Source organism: Hemiscyllium ocellatum, chromosome 34 (assembly GCF_020745735.1).
Source record: "Hemiscyllium ocellatum isolate sHemOce1 chromosome 34, sHemOce1.pat.X.cur, whole genome shotgun sequence".
In the NCBI taxonomy this organism is placed as follows: domain Eukaryota; kingdom Metazoa; phylum Chordata; class Chondrichthyes; order Orectolobiformes; family Hemiscylliidae; genus Hemiscyllium; species Hemiscyllium ocellatum.
The window spans coordinates 42,379,384-42,405,802 of NC_083434.1; the positions used below are offsets into that span (position 1 = coordinate 42,379,384).

The 26,419-nt window shown below is 42.8% G+C and overlaps 1 protein-coding gene across 3 annotated transcripts in view; it reads left to right on the top strand.

The window, feature by feature from the left end:
• Positions 1–25,750, top strand: part of drosha (drosha ribonuclease III) — a 165,174-nt gene extending 139,424 nt beyond the window's left edge. For all 3 annotated transcript variants that reach the window (XM_060849942.1, XM_060849944.1, XM_060849945.1), the window contains exons 31-32: positions 4,254–4,300; positions 25,028–25,750. In XM_060849942.1, coding sequence (XP_060705925.1) covers positions 4,254–4,300; positions 25,028–25,158 — 178 coding nt within the window. In that variant the 3' untranslated portion in view covers positions 25,159–25,750. The remainder of the gene's footprint in view (positions 1–4,253; positions 4,301–25,027) is intronic.
• The last annotated feature ends 669 nt before the right edge of the window (positions 25,751–26,419 follow it).

The following is a 26,419-nucleotide window of genomic DNA, read 5'->3' on the forward strand; positions in this document are numbered from 1 at the left end:
TGCTGATAATCTCTGACACAGAAGTTCAGCACTATGCAGTAAAATTAGCTGCTGCACCATAAGACTTGCCTACGGCATAAATTAGTAGAAAGGAGGGACTGTAGGAGGCTGAGCGAACTGCGAGATTAGTTTTTAGTCTATTTCCTACCTCTGGGACCTGTGATTCAAATGTAATGTGAGGAAAAGCAATAAGCATTGCCTCTTAATGCAAGGTGCTCATTTTTATCGGTGAGTTACGATCTGGTAGTTGAGCTTTTTCTGTGAAGAATATAATTAGAGCTCAAAACCATTGGAATTTGCTGCCAAGCCAAGTCATGATGGTAATCACACAGTACCTCAGGGAAGGACAAATACAACCAGAAGCCTTTCTTGGAGTAATCTGCTTTGTACTGAAAATGTCAGAGTCAAGTAAGGGCTGGGTCACAGAGCTCCCCCACAGTGCTTCAACTCTTAATTGTACAAATGACCCTCAATTCTGCATTTATGTTTCCACTTACAAAGGACAGCATTTCACATAATTTTTGGATGAATGAACTGAGGTGAGTGCTTGGATGTTGCTGATATGGTGAACTGAATGTACTGGACTGATGCAGAGATTGAGCGGTGTTTGAATTTGGGGCTCCTGGTGCAGGCACACTCCTCTGTGCTTTACTGTAGCCCCACTCCAGTCTTTGAGAGAGTTCAGCATTGTTGAATGGAGTAGAATTGAAATGCACATGCTGGAATTAATTCAGCAGGTCAGAAAGTATCCTTGGAGAGAAGAAGTGAGTGAACCTTCAGGTCTGTGACCTAGCATCAAGATCAACTATCTGTGTCTCTCTTCTTAGTTCTGACTGACCTGCTGAGTGGTTCTGTATATGTTTCATATTTCCAACGACTGCAGTATTTTGTTTTTTTTTCTTTTTGTCTTGAATGAGATTTAATGTGAACACAAAAGTTAATGATTTAGTCAGTTTCGAGGCAATGAGAAACGTTGTGAGTGCCATTTATCCAGAAGGAGCTGAAGTCACCTAGTGTGGATTGAGTACAAGCCTGTTGAGCCTTGATAACTTCTCAACTAACAGTTTTCTCATATTTCACGACAACAACATTCATTTATCCAATACCTTTAGCATTATGAAAACCCCAAGGTGTTTCATGGCAGTGGTTTCAAACAGCACCTGATCTCCTCCTCGCTGACCAAATAGATCTGACGGCAAAGAGCTGTGGTTTTTCTCTCACTGTAAATAGAAAACTCTTGCACGGCTGAAAATGTGTTGCTGGAAAAGCGCAGCAGGTCAGGAAGCATCCAAGGAGCAGGAAATTCGACGTTTCGGGCATAAGCCCTTCATCAGAAAACTCTTGCAGCCAATATTCTAGGATTGCAGCCTCTCATGAGTTACTGATTCAATTAGCTTGATCACTGTCAGAAACTGAAGAGTAATGTTCATTCTGATTATCATGTGAGCATTTAGCTGCAGCATTGTCTTTTCATCTCGAAGGCCAATGATCAGGACATCAGGTTTAGGAGCAGGCATAGACCATTTGGCTATTTGACACAATCTTGGCCAATCTTCTTCAACCCACCTTTTCCACCCTTTCACCAAAACCCTCAGTTCTTTGAGATTAGTCTTGAATATATTCAAAAAGAGAGCTTCCACAAACCAGTCTGAATCTCGTTTGTGGAAAAAAAGAAATTTTTTTTCTTCTTCTTGGTCCTAAATCTCAGAATAAGGGGTCACTCATTTAACATAGATGATGATGATGATGATGAATTTCTTCTCCGGGTAGTGAATCTGTGGAATTCTTTACTGCAAGGGGCTGTCAAGGCTGAGCCGTTAAGTGTATTCAAGGCTGAGTTAGACAGATTTTTAATCAGTAAGGGTCATGGGAAAGGCAGGAAAGTGGAGTGGAAAATCAGCCATGATCTCATTAACGGCCTATTCTGCTCCTTTGTCTTAAGATCTTATGATGATCAATTAAATGTCTGACTTTATATCCATGGGATGTGCCCTTAAGTTCATGATTCCCCATTTAGTGGAAGCAGCCTCTGTGTTGACCTTAGAACCATAAGCAAGCACAGAGCACCTCAGCCAGTCTGGCAGTATCTATGGAAAGAGACAAAGAGTTAATGTTTCAAGTCTGGTATGACTGTTCAGAATCACATTTATTGCTGCCAGACCTGATGAGTTTTTCCAGCATTCGCTGTTCGTTCAGATTCTGGTGGCTGCAGTATTTTGACTTTACCTTTCAGAGTCTTGTATGTTTCAATGAGATCGCCTCTCATTCTACGAACCCTCCAAGATTATAAGGCCAGTTTACTTAAACCCTCCTCAGAGGACTACCATGTCGTTTCAAGGGCCACTCTCTGATGAACCCTTGCTGTACCACATCCAAGACCATAGGGTCATAGAAGAATATCCCTTCTTGGGTGCAGACACCAAAACTGTACAGTCCTGCAAGTCTGGGATAGTAAGAGCAACCATCACAGAGGCAGTAATGACTCTGAGGCAGAGGAGTTCATTCAAGTGAATCGAGCTGTTTATTACAAACCGTTAGCGAAAAAAGCTGGGAGAGGAGTTCCAGGTAGATGTGCAGGATAACTGAACTCGCTCTTATTCATGAGCATGAGTTATAGCTTTCTATATGCAGAAATTAACAACTTGTCTGGGAGTCAAAAACAGTTTGTCTCCATCGCCTTTTTTAGAGTGGTCACTCCCTAGGGCACCTATTGTGTGCTGTCATTTTAGTTTGATAATTTAATCAGAATTTGACCTTTTAATCAGCTATCTACTTTGTCACCTGTTCCTGTCCTATCATCCTGTCTAATCTCTTCAACCAGCTATCTCATGGTCAGGGACGCATGGTCCTGTGGTTTAACTGAAATGTCACAGAGGTGTGGACCGTTTCAACATAGTCAGTAGACCACATTGTTCTACCCGAATCAGCCTTGCTTAAGCATTCTCGGTCAACTATTTCTTGTCTATTCTACTATAATTATGGGAAATTCTTCCCTTTCAGGTCTCGGTGAACCCTGTACAGTCTCTCAAGGTGCCACCTTCCTATATAGAGTTTGAGAGGCTCATCAATTAAAAGTAAAGACTGGCTAGCTTCATAGTCATTGCACGAAGCCAACCATATTTTGGTATTCTAAAAACGTAAGAAGGTGGATTGGAGAAGGGGTTGATTTTCTGAGATAGGGAAAAAGTAACTTTTTGAATAATCTAGGAGGAACTCTGCTGCTCTCCCAAAAATATACAGCATGGAGCGATCTGTGTGTTGTTGTGCATTATACACAAAAGGTTAGTGCATAGGTACAGCAAGTAATTAAAAATGGAGTTTTGGCCTTTATTGCTAGGGAGGTCTTGGCACAGCTGTACAACTGTCTTGTGAGGTACTGGAGTGCTGTATGCAGTTTTTAATTATGCTAGCACTGGAGGCAGTTCAAAACAGATTCAATAGATTTGATTCCTGAGATGAAGGGGTTAACTTATTGTTATGGACCAGACCAAACCCTCTCAAAAAAAAATGAACAAGATAGCCTAGATCCTCACGTTTTCTTATTTTAAAGGCAAGTGCCAGGCTTTGTAGATGCAATTCAGTTGGTCAAGCTACCAGATTTGAAGCAAAACACACTTAATTCATACACTATAGTTACAATACAACAAAAGAAAGGTGATTCCAATTTCTTCTAACTCAACTGGAAAACTTAACAGAATAACTCTCCACCCAACTCCTCCCAGTTGATTTACTTGACATACTGGTAATTAAGGCTCAAAAAGTTATTTTATTTATCTCATTAAGATTCAGCAGCACTTTTGAGAGAGAAACAAATTGTTCCTAATAATTTTATTAGGGCCTGGGAGTGTTATGACGCTCGATCTTTCTTTTGTCACACATGTGAAGAGAACCATCTGGTGTTATTTCACTGTGTCAGGTCAGGTCAGAGATAATGAGACTGTCAGTAGAAGGCTCATTCCACCAGCAGTTTGACTGAGTACATGTTGTCTACTTCATTGGAGATGCTACTTTCAGAGAAACTGCATTTCAGCCATTTTTATTAATGGGTTTAAGCAATGTCTAACACAGCAAAAAAAAATTCATTCTTGGCCTGACAATCAGGTAGTGAAATTTCTTCCACCCTTCACCAACTCCCTAGGCTATGCCTCCCTACGGTACAGATAAGAAAATCTTGCTCAATTTAGTGAAATCATTTTACAATATGGTACTGGTCCATGTTTGTCATTCTAATAATTACTTTCTTTTCCCAACAGCATTCAACAAGCAGAAATGGGAGCTGCTATGGATGCATTGGAAAAATGTAAGAGAATCTTTCTTGTTAAGGTTTACTATCTTTTCTTCCCCCTTTTCACAATTGTTAGAAAATTCAGAGACTGACTTGATTGTATACTTTTGAATAAAATGGTTTGAAACTGATGTAAAAGTAAATGACACGCGTATTTCAGAAGTTGTGTTACTGAAACTGTAAACCATCAAATCAAGAGTGTGTTTGACACATGCAGGCTGGATTCTTCAATCTGATTAAAGAGGTGATTTCATTCATTAATACAAAGAGAATTCTTCACCTGAGGAATAGGCTGCACATCTCAGAGGTAAGAGGTACAGGATTTGAACTTCGCTCCCAGTGAAATCCGATTGGATTGAATTTGGGTTGGCATCCATCAAGAGAGAGAGGACCAGGGAGCTGCCGGAAAGGTAGGTTTTCTCTCTTGAAAGGAGTTAGCTCGAGCAGCAGCGAGGGGGGAGCAGTGAGAGCAAGGAGCTGAGTGGGAGCGGTCGAATTGTACTCTCATTCTAATACATTTGGACAGCGGCTGCTGGGGGGAGATGGCTCACCAGGGGAAGGCAGCAGTAGCCAGGTTCATGGCACCGTGGCTGGCTCTGCTGAACCGAAGGGAGGGAAAAAGTGTGGAAGGGCTAGAGTCATAGGGGATTCAATTGTAAGGGGAGTAGATAGGCTGTTGTGTGGTCAAAAATGAGACTCCTGAATGGTATGATGCCTCCCAGGTGCATGGGTCAGGGATGTGTCAGATCGGCTGCAGTACATGCTGAAGGGGCAGGGTGAACAGCCGGCTGTCGTGGTGCACGTGGGCCCCAATGATACAGGTAAAAAAAAATGGGATGAGGTCCTACAATCAGAATTTAGAAAGTTAGGAGCCAAGTTTAAAAAGTAGGATCTCAGGATTGCTACCAGTGCCAGGTGCTAGTCAGAGTAGAAATGAAAGAATAGGCAGGATGAACGCGTGGCCTGAGAGAAGGTGCAGGAGGGAAGGGTTCAGATTTCTGAGACATTGGGACTGGTGTTGGGGACGCTGGGACTATTATAAATTGGACAGTCTACCCTGGGCCAGACTGGAACTAAAGTCCTTGGAGGGTGCTTTTGCTAATGCTGTTGGGCAGGGTTTAAGCTAATGTGGTGGGGGATGGGAACCAAATGAGGAGGTTAGTGGACAATAAAGAGGTAGTAACTGAAGCCTGTAAAGAACTCTGTAATGAAGTTAGCGTGACTAAGGGGAAGAGTCGTCAGGGAGCAGATGATGAACGCAAAGGGAAGGTGGTCTCAGGTGCATTTGTTTTAATGTGAGAAGTGCAGTAGGTAAGACAGATGATCTTAAGGCTTGGATTAGTACGTGAGTATAATGTGATGGCTATTACTGAAACTTGGTTGAGAGAAGGGCATGATTGGCAACTAAATATCCTTGGATATCGATGCTTCAGGTGGGATAGAGAGGGAGGTAAAGGGGTGGAGGAGTTGCATTACTGGTCAGAGAGAATATCGTGGCTGTGCTGAAGGAGGGCACTGTGGGCAGAGCTCTGAAATTGGAACGTTGTGATAAAAATGTTGGGACTTTATTGCGAGCGTGAGTTACAGGTAAAAATATGTAAACAGATTATTGGAAAGATGTGGAAGCAGCAGGGTGGTTTTGATAGGAAGTTTTAATTTACCAACATTTACCCGGATTCACTTAGTGTTAGAGGTATAGATGGTGCAGAATTTGTAAGGAGCTTCCAGGAATGCAGGAGAAACATGTTCTTGTGAAAATGAGGGACAGAAATGGCAAGATTAGGGAACCACGGATGACAGGTGAAATTGTGAGACTAGCTAAGAGGAAAAAGGAAACATTGACAAGGTGTAGGCGACTGAAGACACCTGGACTGTCTCAGACTCCTCCCTCCCCTTCCTAGACCTTTCCATTTCTATCTCGGGCGACCGACTCAACACAGACATCTATTATAAACCGACTGACTCCCACAGCTACCTGGACTACACCTCCTCCCACCCTGCCCCCTGTAAAAACGCCATCCCATATTCCCAATTCCTTCGTCTCCGCCGCATCTGCTCCCAGGAGGACCAATTCCAACACCGCACAACCCAGATGGCCTCCTTCTTCAAGGACCGCAGATTCCCCCCAGACGTGATCGACGATGCCCTCCACCGCATCTCCTCCACTTCCCGCTCCTCCGCCCTTGAGCCCCGCTCCTCCAACCGCCACCAAGACAGAACCCCACTGGTTCTCACCTACCACCCCACCAACCTGCGCATACAACGTATTATCCGCCGCCATTTCCGCCACCTCCAAACGGACCCCACCACCAAGGATATATTTCCCTCCCCTCCCCTATCAGCATTCCGCAAGGACCACTCCCTTCGTGACTCCCTTGTCAGATCCACACCCCCCACCAACCCAACCTCCACCCCCGGCACCTTCCCCTGCAACCGCAGGAAATGTAAAACTTGCGCCCACACCTCCACACTCACTTCCCTCCAAGGCCCCAAGGGATCCTTCCATATCCGCCACAAGTTCACCTGTACCTCCACACACATCATCTATTGCATCCGCTGCACCCGATGTGGCCTCCTCTATATTGGTGAGACAGGCCGCTTACTTGCGGAACGCTTCAGAGAACACCTCTGGGCCGCCCGAACCAACCAACCCAATCACCCCGTGGCTCAACACTTTAACTCCCCCTCCCACTCCACCGAGGACATGCAGGTCCTTGGACTCCTCCACCGGCAGAACACAACTACACGACGGCTGGAGGAGGAGCGCCTCATCTTCCGCCTGGGAACCCTCCAACCACAAGGTATGAATTCAGATTTCTCCAGCTTCCTCATTTCCCCTCCCCCCACCTTGTCTCAGTCGGTTCCCTCAACTCAGCACCACCCTCCTAACCTGCAATCCTCTTCCTGACCTCTCCGCCCCCACCCCACTCCGGCCTATCACCCTCACCTTGACCTCCTTCCACCTATCCCACCTCCATCGCCCCTCCCCCTAGTCCCTCCTCCCTACCTTTTATCTCAGCCGGCTTGGCTCTCTCTCTCTTATTCCTGATGAAGGGCTTATGCTCGAAACGTCGAATTCTCTATTCCTGAGATGCTGCCTAACCTGCTGTGCTTTGACCAGCAACACATTTGCGACTGAAGACAGTTGTTTCGGAAGAACATCGGGAATGTAGGACCAATCTGAAACAAGGAATTAAGAGGGCTAAAAGGGGGCATGATATATTTTTAACAAACAGGGTTAAGGAATATCTGCAAGAAGAGGGATACAGACCCTTAGAAAATCGATGACAACTTTAGATAGAGGATCTGGATTGGTGCAGGCTTGGAGGGTCGAAGGGCCTATTCCTATGCTGTAATTTTCTTTGTTCTTTGATACTCATGGAGGTGGAATACTGCATGAGGCATGTCCTCCTATGCTCTCTCTCCCTGCTGAGCAATCTGCCCCTGTACCCCCTCTCCCCACTGAGCGACCTGTCCTCGTACTCACCCTCCCCACTGAGTGACCTGTCCCTGTGCTGTCTCTCCCCACTGAGTGACCTGTCCCTGTGCTGTCTCTCCCCACTGAGTGATCTGTCCCCGTGCTCCCTCTCCCCACTGAGTGACCTGTCCCTGTGCTCCCTCTCCCCACTGAGTGACCTGTCTGTGATCTCTATCCTCAGTGAGTGACCTGCCCCTGTGCTCCCTCTCCCCAATGAGCGACCTGTCTCCGTGATCCCTCTCCCCACTGAGTGACCTGCCCCTGTGCTCCTTCTCCCCACTGAGTGATCTGTCCCTGTACTCCTTCTCCCCACTTAGTGACCTGTCCCTGTGCTGTCTCTCCCCAGAGTGACCTGTCCCTGTGCTCCCTCTCCCCACTGAGTGACCTGCCCCTGTGCTGTCTCTCTCCCCACTGAGTGACCTGTCCCCGTGCTCCCTCTCCCCACTGAGTGACCTGTCCGTGATCTCTCTCCTCACCTGAGTGACCTGTATCTGTGCTCCCTCTCCCCACTGAGTGATCTGTCCCTGTACTCCCTCTCTCATTGAGTGACCTGTCCCTGTGCTCCCTCTCCCCTCTGAGTGATCTGTCCCTGTACTCCCTCTCTCATTGAGTGACCTGTCCCTGTGCTCCCTCTCCCCTCTGAGTGACCTGTCCCTGTGCTGTCTCTCTCCCCAATGAGTGACCTGTCCTTGTGCTGTCCCTCTCCCCTCTGAGTGACCTGTCCCAGTGCTGTCTCTCCCCACTGAGTGACCTGTCCCTGTTCTCCCTCTTCCCTATCGTTCTGTCACCATTTATAAACTGGTTTGAAATGATTACAAATATGAAAGCAGTTCTTTAGCATTCTTTCGGATTGTTTACTCAGTCTGAGTCCACTCAACACTTCACCATTTTCCCAGAGCATGTAGAAAACTTGAAATCCAGAATGTTTTGTCCTGTTTTAACCAATTCACATGAATCATTTGCTATTGCTCAGTCTGAGGAGCAGCCCCTCAGAGTTGTGTTAATTGAATTCCCACAACCATCCATTTGGAGGGTAAATTTTCTTTTTCCTCATTGATGTGGGTGTCTCTGGCAAGGCCTGATTCCATCCCTAAATTGTTCTTGAGAGCAGTTGCAAGTTGACCACATAACTGTGAGTCAGGCGTCACCCATAGGCTTTTGTGAACCATTGCTGTTCATGTGCTGTAGGTAGATCCACAATGCTGTTAAGAAGAGTGTCCAGGATTTTGACCCAGTGATACTAAAGGAATGACCATATATTTCCAAGTCAGGATGGTGAGTGACTTGGAGGGGACGTAGCAAGTGCTAGTGTTCCCGTGCATCTGCTGCCCTGTCCTTCCAGATGGAAGTGGTTGTGGGTTTGGAATGTGCTATCTTAAAGATCTTCAGTGAATTTCATGCTATAGAAAGGATAAAAAGGAAGATAAAGAGGAGAGGGAGTTGTGTTTTTGATTAAATAAAACATTACTGTTTGCCTCAGAATATCTGAAATACTTGTCCACTGAATCTATATGGGTGGAACTCGCATTGAGATTGCATTCGTCATTGGTGAGGCCACTTTTGGAGCACTCTGTACAGTTCTGGTTGTCATGCTAGAGAAAGAATATTATTAATTTGGAGAGGGTTCAAAGCAGATTTACCAGGACGTTGCTAAGCATAAAGAATTGGTGTTATAAGGAGAGGCTGGATAAGTTGGGACTTTTTCCACAGGACCATTGGAAGTTGAGGGGTGACCTTCTGGAAGTTATAAAATCATGTGAGGCCTAGGTAAGGTGGGGGAATTCAGAACTAGCAGGTATATTTTTTAAGGTGAGAGAAGAAAGATTTAAAAGGGACCTGAGGAGCAACGTTTTCACACAGGGTGGTTTATATGTGGAATGTACTTCCAGAGGAAGTGGTAGTCACATTTAACTGACATTTAGCTAAATACATGGATAGGAAAGGTTTACAGAGATATGAGCCAAATGCAGGTAAGTGAGACCAATTTAGTTTAGGAAACTTGGTAGGCATGGATGAGTTGGACCGAAGGGTTAGTTTCTGTGCTTTATGACTGTGACATTTTGGGATATCTTGTGGTAAAAGAGGCCAAATAAATGCAAGTTTTTCGTTTTTAGTGTGTGTGTTGAAACATGGATTTGTTTTATGAGGAAAGGTTGGTCACTGTATTGTCTCACTGGAGTTTAGAAGAGTCAGAACCTTTGTTTGCAATTGACCAGCTCCTGAGCAGGCTTGACAGGGTAACTGTAGAATGGATGTTTCCTCTGAGTGAGGAACTTAGAACTAGTCGTTTACACTTTTAAAAATAAGGCTTTGCCCACTTAGAGCAGGAATGAAGAGACTTTGTTTTGAGGTAGCTAGGCTTTAGAAGGCAGTAGAAGCAGCATCTTTGAAGATTTTTCATGCAGAGGTAAGTGCATTCTCGATTTATAAAGATGAAATATTACTGGAGGTAAGTGTGTATGTAGAGTAATCTGATCACCCGAGATCCTAATGAATGGCCGTGCTGTCTCAAGAGTTGAGTGACCACTTTTTGGTTCTAATTCATTCAATATTTTCTAATCAACCTGTTCAGAGATATTATGAGACACCAGTTGTTCCAGAGGTACTTGAACCTGTGCCTGCTGGCTCAGAGGTGGGAACACTGCCACTGTATGTTGGCTGACTTGCCATCCTATTCTTGGAGGAAAAAAATCTTTGATTACATTTTGTTGAGAGATCATTAATTCTGTAAACAAGAGTTTAGACTGAGAGCCATATTTGTATACTCAATTATACAGTTCTGATAGTGCAGCTATGTATAGTTATAAGCTATTTCAGTTTCTGTCTGTTCTGTTAATATACAAAGCCAGAGGTTTGATGTTACTTGTGTCACTGACAAAAATCTAAATCTCTTTCTGTTTTGGGCACACTCCACACAATTCAGTATGAGGACATCACAGTGTAGTTTTTAAGAGCTTTGCATGCTGATGTTAAATCAGCTTGTACAGTCACATGATCTTCATCCCCTTCACACCCATAATGAGAACCTGGGTCCACAAAGACTCTTGAAAGTTTTTTTCACCATTTTTTTTGAGAGCATATTGCTGTTACTTCTCTTGAGGAAGAGTTTCTCATGTCTTCGATTCTGTCAACAAATTTTAATGCCTGTTTTGCCGTACATTTGTTTAACACTTTTTTTTAGGAGCACCAGTCATTGTACCACTATGTCACAGAATCAGAATTGCTACAATGCAGAAGGAGACCATTTGGCCTCTCACTGCCTTTTTCCCTATACAGAGGAACCTCGATTATCTGAACAACACTGACAACTGAGTATTTCGTTTGGATAATTGAATGCTGGATAACACCGTTTTGCCACGCATCGAGATAATCGGAAATTTGGATAATGGAATGTTAGATAATTGAGGTTCCTCTGTATACCTGCACACCATTTAGATCCATTAATCACCCAATACTCTCTTGAATGCCTCAATTGAACCTGCTCCCACCACATTTCCAGGCAGTGCATTCCTGACCCTAACCACTCACCTGAGTGAAAAGGTATTTCTCCTCACAACACATTTATTGCCTTTGCACATCATTTTAAATCTATGCCTCTCCTTGTTTTTCTTCTACAAGCAGGAATAATTTCTCCCATCTCTTCTGTCCCCTTTTGAAAATCTGTATCAGATTTCCTCTAAGCCTTCATCTCTTCAAGGAGAGCGGACCCAGTTTCTTTAGTCTATGTATGATGGATGGTGTAAACTTTGTGACTGTTTTTGGAGGCAAGTGGGGATCCCGTACATCACGCTGCTGACTTTTGGGGAATCAGGAGATGGGATACTCAATGCAGAATTTCCTAAAATCTGACCTGCCATCTACTTGGCGAATCCAGTTCAGTTTCTAGTCAGCAGTAACCCCCAGAATATTGGTTATGAAGGATTCAATGATTAAATGTCAAAGAGCAGTGGTTAGATTCCCTCTTTTCAGAGGTGTTCATTGCTTAATAACTTTATCCCATTGTTCTTGTCAAGTGTAGTATTATAAATGATGTTAATATTGGATGCTGTTGAGCCACACTGCTCCTGAAGAATTTTTGTTCTCTGTACAATGGTCAACATTTCAGAATCTACTATTAGTCCTGGCAGGATCCACTGTGTAAAGTTCCTCTGATTTCTTTATAAATTTAGCTCACAACAGCAGGCACTTTTTAAAGCCCTTCCTGCACTTATAAAACACAAGGGATGTCATTTAAAAACCAACTTATTATCCCTGTCTTTTTCTGTCAATGTGTTTCTGTGAAATTTACAAGAACAAATAGGTTTGACTTGAAATAGTTTGTCCTCATGCCTTTAAGCTTTTGGCAAATTTATAGTTAAAAGAAAATAAAAAATGTTGCTGCATTTCTGTATTGCTGGAGAATTGATTCCCAGCCTGAAAAGACCTTTTAGTACTTTCATGACTACCCAGAGCACTGGGAGGATCTAAGTTGGAGTACAATGTGCAGTTCTGGTCTCCTACCCAAAGGAAGGATGATTTAACCCAGTAGAAGTAGAATCAAGGTAAGGTCGACTGGTTGACTGAAACAGAGGATTGTGTAATGAGTAGAGATTGAGTAAACTGGACATATTGTCCCTGAAACTTAGTAAGGTTGGGAGATGATCTGATTGAAGCATCTAACATTGGACACACATTCTTGTGCTTGTGCAGCACATTGGAAATATATCACATTCCTTCATTATCACTGGGTCAAAATCCTGGAGCTCCCTCCCTCCCTTACAGCCCTATGGGTGTTACTACAGCAAACGGACTGCAGGTTCAAGAAGGCTGCTCACCACCACTTTCTTTAAGGGCCATTAGGATGGACAATAAATGCTGCCTCAGGCAGGACTATTCACATCCCATGAATAAATAAAGTAACTAAATAAACTGAAAAACTCTGAATTTTTATAGGTGTATATGGACAGACTTGGAAATAAATTGCTGTTCCTTCTATGTAATTGGATCAAAATCCTGGAATTCCCTCCCTAACAGCACTGTGGGTGTCTCTACACTACACACACTTCAGCAATTCAAAAAGCCAGCTCACCACAGCCGCCTCAACGCCCATCTAGGGACAGTCAATAAATGCTGACCAGTGACACCATGTCCTATGAATTAAATAGAGGGAGCAAAAATTCCCAAGGGGATTGATTAACAGATGCTTATAAGTTGTTTTCCCCAGCTCGGGAGTTCAGAACAGGGGTCACATGTAATCTCCAGAATGTAAGGTTGGCCCTTTGGGACTGAAAAGAGGAGGAATGCCTTCACTTGAAGGGTAGTGAGTCTTTGGAATTCTCTATCCCAAGATGACTAAGGAAGCTTGGTCAATGACAGTGCTCAAGATTGTGAGTAATCAATTTCTGGGGACGTTGGGATGTGGTGGAAAGATGGACAATCTTTACCACGGTCTTGTGATTTGACCATAGAGGCTCCAAGTGGTCAAATTATTGAGGGTGATTGGTGTGCTGCTGTCCCTGCTGCACCTGGACAGCCTCAACTGGGGAAGTGGGCACTATTGGAAAAGGACACCACTATTGAAACATTCTCAGACATGATGATGAAGTGAAAAATAATGATGAAAGAGGAAGTTAGTTAACTTCCAAACCATCAATAATTTGGGGCATGAGTGCAGTATTTCATGCCCTCAGACACTGAGCCTCTGGTTTTGATCACTGACACCCTCCCCCTCAACTATCACCACCATCTCAAGCATGCCTGCCAAACGAAAGGTGCTGCTACTGACCTGGGAATCTCCATACCAGCCTCGGCCTTACTCTGTTGCTACTGGAATGACAGGAGAGATCACAAAGTCACCTCTGATCAGAGCCGGTGTTACCTCCTGAGGCTGCCCTCCTATGTGACCCACAAATAACAAGATGTATTTCTTTAAAATACCAAAAAGATGAAAAAAGTGAGAGAGAGGAAGAATTGTCTTTTTTTTTGAGCATTTTTCACGATCCTGAAATTTCCAAAACTTTTTACAGCCAATGGTCATTTTAAAATCTAGTCACTCATTGTTGTGGTGTTGGTTGAATTGTTTTGTGCGTTGCAGGCAGTGATCTGAGGCCTGGGTATTTTGGTACGATAATCTCTCACTGTTGATTGTGCGCGTGCTTCCATGACAAACTACTTGGCCGATCTTCAAGCCAGCCCTGGACAAGAGTGAGAAGGCAAAATTACATGGTGCTTTCTCCATGGCCACTCTCGCACATCCCCTAGCAACAAGTTAAAGCATTTCAAGGTGGAGGCATTGGAACGCGTGCAGAGGAGGTTTACCAGGATGTTGCCTGGCATGGTAGGAAGATCGTATGAGGAAAGGCTGAGGCACTTGGGGCTGTTCTCATTGGAGAAAAGAAGGTTTAGGGGAGATTTGATAGAGGTGTACAAGATGATTAGGGGTTTAGATAGGGTAGACACTGAGAACCTTTTTCTGTTAATGGAGTCAGCTGTTACTAGGGGACACAGCTTTAAATTAAGGGGTGGTAGGTATAGGACAGATGTTAGGGGTAGATTCTTTACTCAGCGGATTGTGAGTTCATGGAATGCCCTGCCAGTAGCAGTGGTGAACTCTCTCTCTTTATGGTCATTTAAGCGGGCATTGGATAAGCATATGGAGGTTATTGGGCTAGTGTAGGTTAGGTAGACTTTGGTCGGCGCAGCATCGAGGGCCGAAGGGCCTGTACTGCGCTGTATGTTTCTATGTTCTATGCACCGAGTACAGGCAGTATGAGACAGTGAGGAAAAAAAGATAGAGATTCTGCTAGAGCAGCTGAGTTTCTTCAGCAATCAGGAGAGAGAAACTGAGTTAATGGTTCATTTCACGTAAAGTCATATTGAACTCAAAACATTACCTCTGTTTCTGTCTCCATGGATGCTAGCAGACCTGTTGAATTTCTCCAGCACTTTTTTTTAATTTCTAATATCCACCATCTGCAATGCTTATAGAATGAGGCAAAGTTTTCTGTTTAAAAGTGTGGCCAAAGTCATCTTTGAATGGCATTAATATTCCAACCTGTGACTTGTAAAGTGACACGCTGTACTTTTCCACACTCTTGGATTCTGTCACTTGGCAAACATTGTTACTTTCAGAGTCCTTACATATTTGTATTCATGCTCTCTTTTGTGTGTCTCTGACAAATTGGAAATTAACAATGTGTTTCAGATGATAATCATTGCTCACTCCCTTGTGATGTATCCAGCAGTCCCACCTCTGTCCCCATCTCCACAGCAATGACACCAATTGAAAGTGAAACCAATTGGGTAAATTGTTCTTCAGTGACGGCTGGAGTGAGTTTTGTGAAGATTTCGATGACATGGCCCCATGAGAGCAGGAATGAGTATTGTGGTGGGTCTGCTACAACCCCAGGATAGTGCCCGTGCAAGCATATTGTGTTGTTTAGAGAAGTAAAATGATAATAGGTGGAAATTGAGCACATAGGCAGTCAAAATGCATGTAAATTATTAATTTACTGATGCTAACAGTGGGGCTTTAAACAAAAGGTAAATGAATGAATAAAGTAAAACCCAGTCTTTCAATCAAATTAACTGGTTAGAGTAGGAAAATTAGACACAAATAAAAATAATTTTCCAATTAGGGGGTATTGTGAATACTGTACACGAGTGGATTCATTTCAGTGATAAACTTCAATCAGAACTATTTTGCAATGCACAAATTAAGGCAGATAATTAAATTGAAGTGGATACTGAATAAATCCCTTCACTAACGTGTATTGCCATCAGAAGTGCTTTTCAGTGAATATAAAAGAACATAAATTTGAGATAGAGAATGCCATTGCTTCCAATAACAAACCAAATTTGCAAACTAGTTGCCTTTTATGTAGTTAAAACTCTCTCAACGCCAGGTTATAGTCCAACAGGCTTATTCGGAAGCCCTAGCTTTCGGAGTGCTGCTCCCTTCATCAGGTGGTTGTGAGGATCGTCGCTCCGAAAGCTAGTGCTTCCAATTAAACCTGTTGGATTATAACCAGGTGTTGTGTAATGTTTAACTTTCTACACCTCAGTCCAATACTGGCACCTCCAAATCATGGCCTTTTACAAAGACGGTGTCCACCTCAGGCTGAGGAAGAGTCTACATAATCATAGAAACATACTGTACAGAGGAGGCCTTTTTGCCCATCAAGTCTGTACTGCCAAAAATACATTAAATCTATACTAGTCCTACTTTCCAGCACTAGGCCCTTAGCCTTGAACATTATGACTTTTCAAGTGCTCATCAAAGTACATTTTAAAAATCATGAGGTTTCCCACTTCAACTCCCTTCCCCGGCAGTTTATTCCAGACCCCTACTTCCATCTGGTTGAATAACCTTTACCCCAAGTCCCCTCTAAACCTCCTGCCTTTCACCTTCAAATTCTGCACCCTTGTTATTAACCCTTTGACCAAAGGGAACAGCTGCTTTCCATCCATCCTTTCTTCGGGAAACATTTGCAAATGTGGGGAATGTGCAAACTCCACACAGTCATCCAAGGGTGGAATTGAACCCAGGTCCCTGCTGCTATGAGGGGTAGGGGAGAAAAGAGAAGAGGGTTCTGGTGGTTATAAATGAACAGATACTAAAAGCAGTGCTGAAGGTCTTCAAAGGACAAACCAAGCACTGGAATTCATTTCTAGAGAAATAGAATTAAAAAGCAGAAGAGTTACGTTAAACTTGTATCTAACGTTAGGTTTGAATACCATAACCGGCTGTAGTCTCCATATTGCAGAAAAGGTTATGGAGGAACTGCAGGTAAAGCAAGAAAGGTACATTTACACTCCGATGCAGCCCTAACAGGAAAGATTGAACAGTCTGGTGTTCTTTTCTCGAGAACAGAGAAGACTAAGGTGTGTCCAGGTAGAGGTCTTCAGAATGATGAAAGAATTTGATCGAGTCCACGCAAAAACAGTGTTTTCACTTGAGAGTGAGACTAGAACTAAGGGCGGTAATCAGGAGACAGCCACTGTATTCATTGGAGTTTAGGAGGATGTGCAGGCTGGGGTAAATGTGGGGTTACAGGATTAGGGTGGGGGTATGGGTACGATGCCCTTAAGAGGGTTGGTGCAGACTAATTGGACCCAAATTACCTCTTTCTGCTCTGTAGAGATTCTGTGATTCTAAATATAATATTATTATTGAAGTATACAAGATTTATAGGGAGCTTGACAAGGTTGATGTGGAAGCCTTTCCCATTGTGGGAGAGTCTAGGACCATTGGTCGTGACCTCAGAATAAGAAGTTGCACATTTAAGTCCGAGAAGAGGAGACGTTTCTTCTCTGAGGGTAGTAAAACTGTGGAGTTCTTTATCACAGAGGACTGTCAGGGCTGGTCATTAAGTATATTTAAGACTGAGATTTTAAATCAGTGGAGAAATCAAGGGTTATGGGCAAAGTGGAGCTGAGGATTTTCAGGTCAGTCACAATCTCATTAAATGGCAGAGCAACTGCGAGCTGAATAGCCTTCCTTTGCTCCTTCAACTTATGGTCTTATGTGCCAATGATTTCAACAGGGAAATCAGGTGAAACTACCTATCCTCACTGATACCATCATTACCCATGTGCCTGGTCTTCATGGGTGAGCCTCTATGTTGAAAAGCCCTTGTATTTTCTCATATCCGGATAGACACTTGAGCCAAATTCTGTCCTTGTCTGATGTTTTTGAATTCCATGTAAAACATTGGCTTTTTTAAGCCTTTTAAAGTTTGCGATGTGAAGATAATTCAGGACGATACCAGCTATACACTACAGATGTTATCTTGCTGTAAGAAGAGTGTTCTTTTCCAATATTTTGTTGGGGTGCGTGCCTTACTGATTGCCTACCGATAAAACTGATAGATGAGCGAAGGTGACCACCTAACCTGGACTCCGGCGTCCCAGATTGCCAAAAGCTGACAGACAGTCAGAGGCCTGCATCCTCTGGGATCTGTAATGCACCCACCAATCAAGACCTACTCCTTGAGGGGATGCAGCAGGAGAAATTAAGTGCTCTTCTTTTTAATCCATTGTATTATGGGGAGAGTTGGGTCACAGGCAAGGGCAGAGGACTGGCTTTCAGAGGCCAACATCTGCACCTGTCACCCCAACCGTGTTTCCAGTTGACGCCTTTAAATGGCCATTAACTGACCACGCAGTGGCCTTAATGGTTGCCAAATGAGGAAAGGCCCCAGTGGACCTTCTCACCCAGCATTTCATTACTGAGATAATGACACAGTATGTTGGCCTTCATAGTGAAAGGCTTCAGGTACAGGAACTAGGATGTTTTCCTGCAATTATACAGGGCGTCAATGAGACTAGAATATTATGTGCAGATTTGATCTCATCTGAGGAAGGGTCGAGGGAGTGCAGTGAAGGTGACAAAATAGATTTGTGTGAACTGATGTATGAGGAGAGAACTTTTTTTTTCTTCGGATTGTATTCAGTAGAGTTTAGAAGAATGAAGGAGGATTCCATTGTGATGAATAAATTTTGAACAGGACGAAACAGGTTAGATGCAGGCAGGACGTTCCTGATGGTTGGGGAGTCTAATCACTTTCCCTTGTCTTAATGGCTTTATATTAGCAACACAATTTGTATGTTTGTTTCTTTTTAAAAAAATGCTCAAAGTTTCTGGTTTGTCCAATTTATTGGCTGTTCCCAAGAGCTTGTGTGTGGGTGGATGATTGAAGCTTATTCTTGAAACCTCGCAGTGCAGGAATGTAAAACTCTGGGGTTTTTTTTTGGTTTTTGGTTAAACAGCCTCTGTATTTGTCCCCTTTTGGTTGCAGCTGCGTAAACAGACCACAACCCAAATATTATAACTTTCAATACTCACTTCTCCATCACTTACACAGCAAGATTATCATGAGAAGGTGAATGGCTGAAGTTCTTAAGTCTGGTCCACCATTCAGTAAGATCATGGCTGATCTGTGGCTGAAGTCCATGTACCTGCCTTTGGCCCTGTGCCTTACTGCTTAATAAAAATGGTTCTATCTTAGATTTAAAGTTTCCAACTAATCTTGCATCTACTACCATTTATAGAAGAGAGTTTCAAACATCACCTACCATTTATGTGTAGGAATGCTTCCTAACATTTCTCCTGAACAGTCTTGTCCTAATTCTGAGACCATGTCCCCTAGTTGGAGACACTGGGCTAATTGTGCCTCTGCTTTGTGCTGAGATCTATGAATTCAACTAAAGCACCTCAACTTCTACAGAAGCTGGAGATCTGAAAGACAACCAGAAACTGCAAGAGACACTCAGCAATGGAGAGGGAAGATTTGGCTATCATGTCAGCTTCAAGGGCTTTTGTCCCAGGCCTAGTGGTGAAGGGAACAGGGGAGAAAGGGACAAACAGACAAGTTAAAGTGAAGAGAAGAGCAGGATTTCTCTCAGGAGGCCAGAGCTGAAGAACAGGTGGCAGTGAATTAATCATAAAGTGAAAATATTATTGATGTTGGAAACCTGAAATTATAACAACACCAGAAATGCTTTAATAAAACAAAAAAACTACAGATGCTGGAAATCTGAAATAAAAACAAATTGCTGGAGAAACTCAGGACCATGGGACTCGAAATGTTAACTTTGCTTTCTCGCCACAAGTGCTGCCAGATCAGAGTTTCTCCAGCAATTTCTGTTTTTGTTTGCTGGAAATGCTTTCGCAAGTTCCCCAACCTTATTTGGTCCACTTTAAATCGGCAAAAGCAAATTGGCATTCTCTCATGTTCTGAGTGTGTAAGATGCTCTTTCTCTCGTACCTGCACACGTATCCACAATCAAGCTGAACTTTTTAATCAAGTATTCTGTGGAATTGAATAAAATTTGTCAAGGCTGTAGAATTGTTAATTTAGTTCAGGGAAAACCAGTCACAAAGGAGCCCCATCGAGTGAAACTTTCCTGTTCATCTTGTGCTTATTTGATTTTCAGTGTATGAGCTATAAATTTCCAATATGAAAGCGCCTTCATATTTGATAGGTCATATTAATTTCTCTTACTTAATCTTGTAATCACTTGTAATCACTCCTGACCTGCCTAGATTATATCTGTCTTAAAGTATATTAATACTTGATATTTCCGACTCTGGGCTTCTTTCTTTCCAAATCGATATCGTGCTGTCTGTCTAATTCATTTGCCTTCTGCTTCCAAGTGAGTGGAATTGCCTGGAAGCAGTTGGACACTGGTTCAATTGGGCCTTGCTTTTACACATTCTGGATCAGTGGTGCTGGAAGAGCACAGCAGTTCAGGCAGCATCCAGCGAGCAGCTCGTTGAATGCTGCCTGAACTGCTGTGGTCTTCCAGCACCACTGATCCAGAATCTGGAATCCAGCATCTGCAGTCATTGTTTTTACCTCCTTGCTTTTACACAGTCATCCAATGTGCAAGAATACCTGCTAGAGGCAAGACATTGGCACAAAATCATAATGCTGATGTCGAGCGCTAGCGTGGACACGATGGCTGAATGGCCTCTCTCTTCATTATAAGACCTCTGTGAAGCAACATAAGTGTTCAAGTATTGACAAAAGACATTTTATTGAAGTTTTTCATCCTGTACTCAGCAGGACAATTTACAAGAAATTCCAAAGTACAGGATAAATAGCTTTTATATTGTACTTACAACACAAATATTGCTTCCTTTTACTTTGGTATTTCTAGTGAATTGTCCTGATGAGTGCAAGACAATAAACTTTGACAACTGCTTTCAGCAATTCACAGTTCTGTCCTGCCAAACCACATTGCTGCTTAGGCTGCCAACAAACAAATTTGCAATGTTGTTACTGTTCTTGTCTTGTAGGGATTCTGTGGCATTGTGACAAGTCTACACTGACCCTCCAAAGATTAATGCACCCAGACCCATTCCCATTCCCATTCCCCTACTACTCCACATGTACCCCAGACTAATGCATCTAACCTACACATCCCTGAACATTATGGGCAGTTTCACATGACCAATTCACCTAACATGCATATTTTTGGATTGTGGGAGGAAATCTGAGCTGGGAGAATGTGGAAACCCACACAAACAGTCGTCCGAGGTGGGAATCGAAATCGGGTCGCTGGCATTGAGAGTCAACAGTACTAACCACTGAGCCACCAGGCCACTCATCATAGTAGAGATATAGAACATAGAACAATACAACACAGTACAGTCTCTACTGTATTCTATGCTATGCTGGCCTTTTACCCTACTCTGATCAGACTAATCTACATACCCTTTATTGTACTATCTTCCATGTGCCTATCCAAGAGTCCCTCATGTGTCTGACTTTACTATCACTGCCAGCAGTGCATTCCATGCACCCACCACTCTATGTAAAGAACCTACCTCTGACATCTCCCCTAAACCTTCCTCTAATTACCTTAAAAGTATGCTCCCTCGTGATAGACATTTCTGTCCTGGGTAAAAGGCTCCACTCTATCTATGCCCCTCAACATCTAATACACCTCTATCAAGTCACCTCTCATCCTGGTTTGCTCCAATGAGAAAAGCCCTAGCTCCCTCCACCTTTCTTCACAAGACATACCCTCCAGTTCAGGCAGCATCCTGGGATATCTCCTCTGCACCCTCTCTAAAACTTCCACATCTTTCCTGATTTGAGGCAACCAGAACTGAACACAATATTCTAAGTGTGGCCTAACCAGGGCTCTATAGAGCTGCAGCATAACCTCACACCTCTTAAACTCAATCCCCCGCTAATGAAAGCCAACATACCATATGTTACCTTAACAACCCTATCAACCTGAGTGGCAACTTTGAGGGATCTATGGACATAGACCCGAAGATCCCTCAAAGTTATTGAGGTCTACAGCACAGAAAAAGGGCATTTAGCCGGTCATGTCTAAAATTTCTTTGCATCTCCTCTAAACCTCTTTCCCCTTACCTTAAATCAATGCCTCTGGTCATTGATCCCTTCACTAACAGCAAATGTTTCTGCTGTCTACCCTATCTACACTCATAATGTTATACTTCTCCATCATGTCTCATAAACCCACCCCACACTCTTGTCTCCTCTGCTTCAAGGAAACCTTCTATCAGTTGCAGGAAGGTTATTGCAAGGTTATTCATCATCCCCAGCAATACTCTTAGCTTTGCAAATCAAGGGCCTGCTATAGCAAACTCCATCCTGACTCTTTGAAGTTGCTAGGCTGGTTGAACCAGTTAGTTAGATTTCTAAATTTCTGATAGTGTGTTACAGAATGTTAATTGTATGCTAATCATGTTTAATTGGATACAGGTGGTGGGTGCTAATTGAGTTGCTCACTTGTAATGTGTTTTGTGGTACAGTGGTCCGGGCAACCTGGGTTGAAGTCGCACCTGTTCCAGAGGTGTGTAATAACAGGTTGATCAGAAAAATAGCTTTTGTTTTTAAAAACTGCGCAGTAGTTTCATTGTGGGTCAGATGGTAAGTTTGCCTGTGAATTTGAAGGTTGTATGTTCGGTTCCTGTTCCAGAGCTTATACACAATCAAGTCCCTAAAGGACTGTTGTGGTGTAGTGACTGTGTCCATACGTTTGAACCACGAGGCCCAGGTTCAAGTCTCACCTGTTCCAGAGATTTGTAATAGCATCTCTAAAGCAGTTGATAAGAACATACCTACAAGTGAAACGAGTTGGATGTGTTGAGGAGGAAATAGGCCTCTTGTGCAGTGGTAGTGAGCCAGGAAATTTGGGTTCAAGTCCCACCTGTTCCTGAAGATTATAATAGCTGCTCTGAACAGATTAGTTAGAAAATATCCAGTCCCTCCCTGGCTGTTAAGTCATCAACGTGGAGCCATTCCTGAAAATATTTTGGTTTCAACTGGTTGTGTTAAAAAGGGACCCAATGAGACACAACTGGACAACAGACAATCGGCAATACATTAGAGGAAAGTTCAACTATTGATCATGTCAAATGCTGCTTATCAAAATCAAATCATAAGGGATAACTCATCATCTCTTAATAGTGCTATGATTCTCTTTATTCCACTGGAGAGGACATAGGGCCTTGGTTTAATGCCTCATTAGAAAGACAGCACCTTTGGACTGTGGAGCACTCTTTGAGTACTGTACTCGCATGTGAACCGAGGTTTTTAGGCTCCGGTCTCTGGTATGGGACTTGAAACACAGTTTTCCAGCCAGAGAACAGACTTCATGTTGAGCGATTGGGTTGTGGGATGGGTGCCGCATACAGTGAAGAGTTGGGGGGAGAGTTGATGTCAAAGACAAATGAAAGTTCTTCTCATCGAAGTTATAGGTAGTGAATATTTAGAGTGATGTCAAATAGCACCATGCAGTGGTCAGATGTTGCGTTTGCACTGTGACTTAACATAGCAAAATTCAAAAGAGAATGTTTCTGCAACAAATTGCAATGACACAAGTGCTTGACAACAGAAAGTGGGGGAGTTTGGCTTGAATTGCATGTCTAATGTCCGGTACATTAAACTCATGTTTAGAGAGAGGGAAATGGATATACAATCTGCTTCATTTTTACTGAACTGCATGACTTTAGTGGACTTGCACTTATCAGTGCAGCTCTGAAACCATCAGGATGTGACCAGGAAAGTATACAGCCTTAAAGTTCTGTCTGTTTTCAATCTCTATGCAATATTTTCTGTTTATTTGCACCAGCCTTATTAAAAGTTACTCCCCAAATATCTGTTGCTAATGTTTTAACAGTTCATCGCACAGATATGGAATATCAAGTAGAGCGTTCAGCAACAAAGCAGTCTTTTTCATCTGTTCTTAACTTGCCCAATGAATTTTTTACAAATGTCCATTCAACATGCCCATCAGTTTAATAAGATCCAGGAGCAGGAGCAGGAGGAGACCACTCAGCCCCCTCCAGCTTGCTTAACCTCTCAGTATTATCATGGCTGACCAGAATTTGGCCTCAATCCACTTTACTGCCTTCCTTTCCATCATCCTTGACTTTCTTGTTGCTTGAAAAATATCCTTTGAATTTGGTTTTGAATATATTCAAGGAGAAAGACTACAGGAAGCTGCAGCTCAGGATTTGAGGATTATTATGTACAAATCACAAAATGGTTCAGGAAATGCAATGGAATGTTGGGCTTAATATCAAAGAGAATGGAGTATAAAACAGGGAGGCCTTCCTAAGAGCTACATAAGGTACTAGCCAGATGACAACTGCAATACTGTCAACAATCTTGGTCTCCTTATCTAAGGAACGTTAAATGGCCTTGGAGACAGTCCAGAGAAGGTTTACAAGATTAATTATGTATGGAATAATTTCCTCATGAGAAGTGGCTGAGTTTGCTCATTAGAAATTCAAAGAATATGAGAGGTGACCTCAGTCAAACGTGCAGGATTCTGGTGGGGCTTGACAGGATAGTTGAGGAGAGGTTGCTTTCCCCTAGTGGGAGAGTCTCGATCCAGAGGGCATAATCTGAGGGCAAAGGGTTACACATTTAAGACAAAAATGAAGAGGAACTTCTTCCCTCAGGATGGTGAGAAGGCAGAAAAGCTGACTTGAGGATTATCAGATTAGCCATGACCTCATTGGGTGGTGGAGCAGACTCGATGGGCTGAATGGCCTGCTTCTGCTCCTATATCTTTATGGTCTTGCATTTTACAGACTGACAGCCCTCTGTGAGAGAAGAAATTCTTCCTCATCTCTATTTTCAATGAGCAATCCCTTATCCAGAAACCCTGCCACCCCACCCAGCTCCCCCAGAAGGGGAAATGACCTCTCACTATCCATCCTGTCAAGTTCTCTCACAGTCTGGTATTATATTGCAGTAAGATGAGCTCTCACTTTTTAAACTCAGATGGATGCATGCTCAACCTTTCTTCCTACACTTGTCCCCATCTCATTGAAGCTCTTGTTTTTTTTAATGCTGCATGCGGTTTTCTAAAAGACAATTCTTCCATTCAGCTGCATTGCCGCCCCCGCAGTCAGCCCCATTAAATTACTGCATGGCTGCATACAGAAAACTTAGAGGCTGCAGGCTTAAGCTTCTGCACTTGTTCCAAAAGCAAAGTTAGAAGGTAGAGAACGGTTTCTACTCATCCCCTCACACCCTCAGCTTCATATCCACCACGTTTTGCTAAATCACTGGTGTCACCCGGTCATTTGACCATCGTTTGACCTGATACACCAGTTATAGAAGGATGTCTTCGCCTCCAAGCAAGTTGCCCTAGATTTATTTTCAATGTTGTTGTGTCTTTACATACTGTATTTCTGAGTGAATACTTTTTGTTGTTGCAGTTTCACTGTAACATTCCTGAAGCGCTGCAGGGTATAGTTCATTAATAAAATATTTCCTCCTTTGCACCAGATAACTTTCCCCAGATGGCTCATCAGAAGCGCTTCATTGAGCGGAAATACAGACAGGAGTTGAGAGAAATGAGGCGGGAAAGAGAGCAACAGGAGAAGGATCCCAGTGAGACCGAGGAGAGCAGAAAATAAATGAGTACATGAAAACTGTGGCATATTTACCTCCTTAAACAACTGCAATTCCAGCCACGTTTGCCTTTGGGGACATAACCTATTTTTAATGTGAAAGTGAATGAGGAGTCATGAAATGTGTGCAACAAGCCTGAGAGATGGTGTTCCACTCTTTTATCAATGAGGTATGAAGCTCATAGTCCTGACCAGGAAGCATTATCTAGACCGGGTGATTTGTCTCTTGTTATTTATACATGCATTTGAATGCATTTTATTTTACCTTTAATTATTTGGTTTCCCACTTGAAGGTTTGGAGTCTTGATTTTCAAAACAGCTGTTTTTTTACTTTAACCTGTTGTTTTTTTATTTTGGGGAATTGTGTGTGCGCGCGCGCGCATGCAACTTGACATCTGTAACACCTTGATAATAGGTCAATAAAATACCTCCTTACTCATCAAAAGAAAACCCGGCTTTATGGGACCAGCATTTTGCCCAGAATGGAATGCAAAACGTTCAAGAAATAATATTGTGCTTTTGGTCAGATTTGCTCTGATTAAAACTGTATATTGAGTGTAAATCTTTGTACCATTACTTATTAAACCAATTAATTCCATCACTCGATATAAATACATACAGCAAAAAACACTTGGCATGTTCAGCATTGGTAATAATCCGAAGATGTGCTGCTACCTGTAATTGAAACTTGACTGAAGCTGAGCTCATTAAATGCACTGATTTTACGATTGAATCAGGATTTAGTGTTTTTGCATATTACGCACTTGCCCTTGCATATAATGTATCCTAACCTCGGAAGTGGTTTTTTACCCTAATGTACTATTTGATATGATTAAAGTTTTAAGACCAATCAGAATACCTACAGATACTATGCCTTGGTAATATTGGACTTTGTTTCAGATAGACATTTCCTATTGGTTTTATTTAGATCCAGTTCCATGGTGACGGACTGTATATAAAGCTGCAAGATTCCTAAGGCCTTTGCACTAATTTTGTTCTCAAAGAATTTGACACAAAGCATTGATCCTGCCTCCAAATATACAAGAGTCTTTTCACACAGCTGTTTTTAAATAAGGCTTCCTGTGAGAATTTTTCTGCTCACTCAGTTGGATTATGTATTTTTTAAAAAATAACTTGTCAGAATGTTAACACATTAATAACATTTGTCGACTTTCTTGAATTCTTGTCAAATTCTCTTGGAGAAGGGAGTAATTTGTTTTAAGAAAGGAGTGAGCCACAAAGGAGATGAAATTTGGCATTTCAAAAG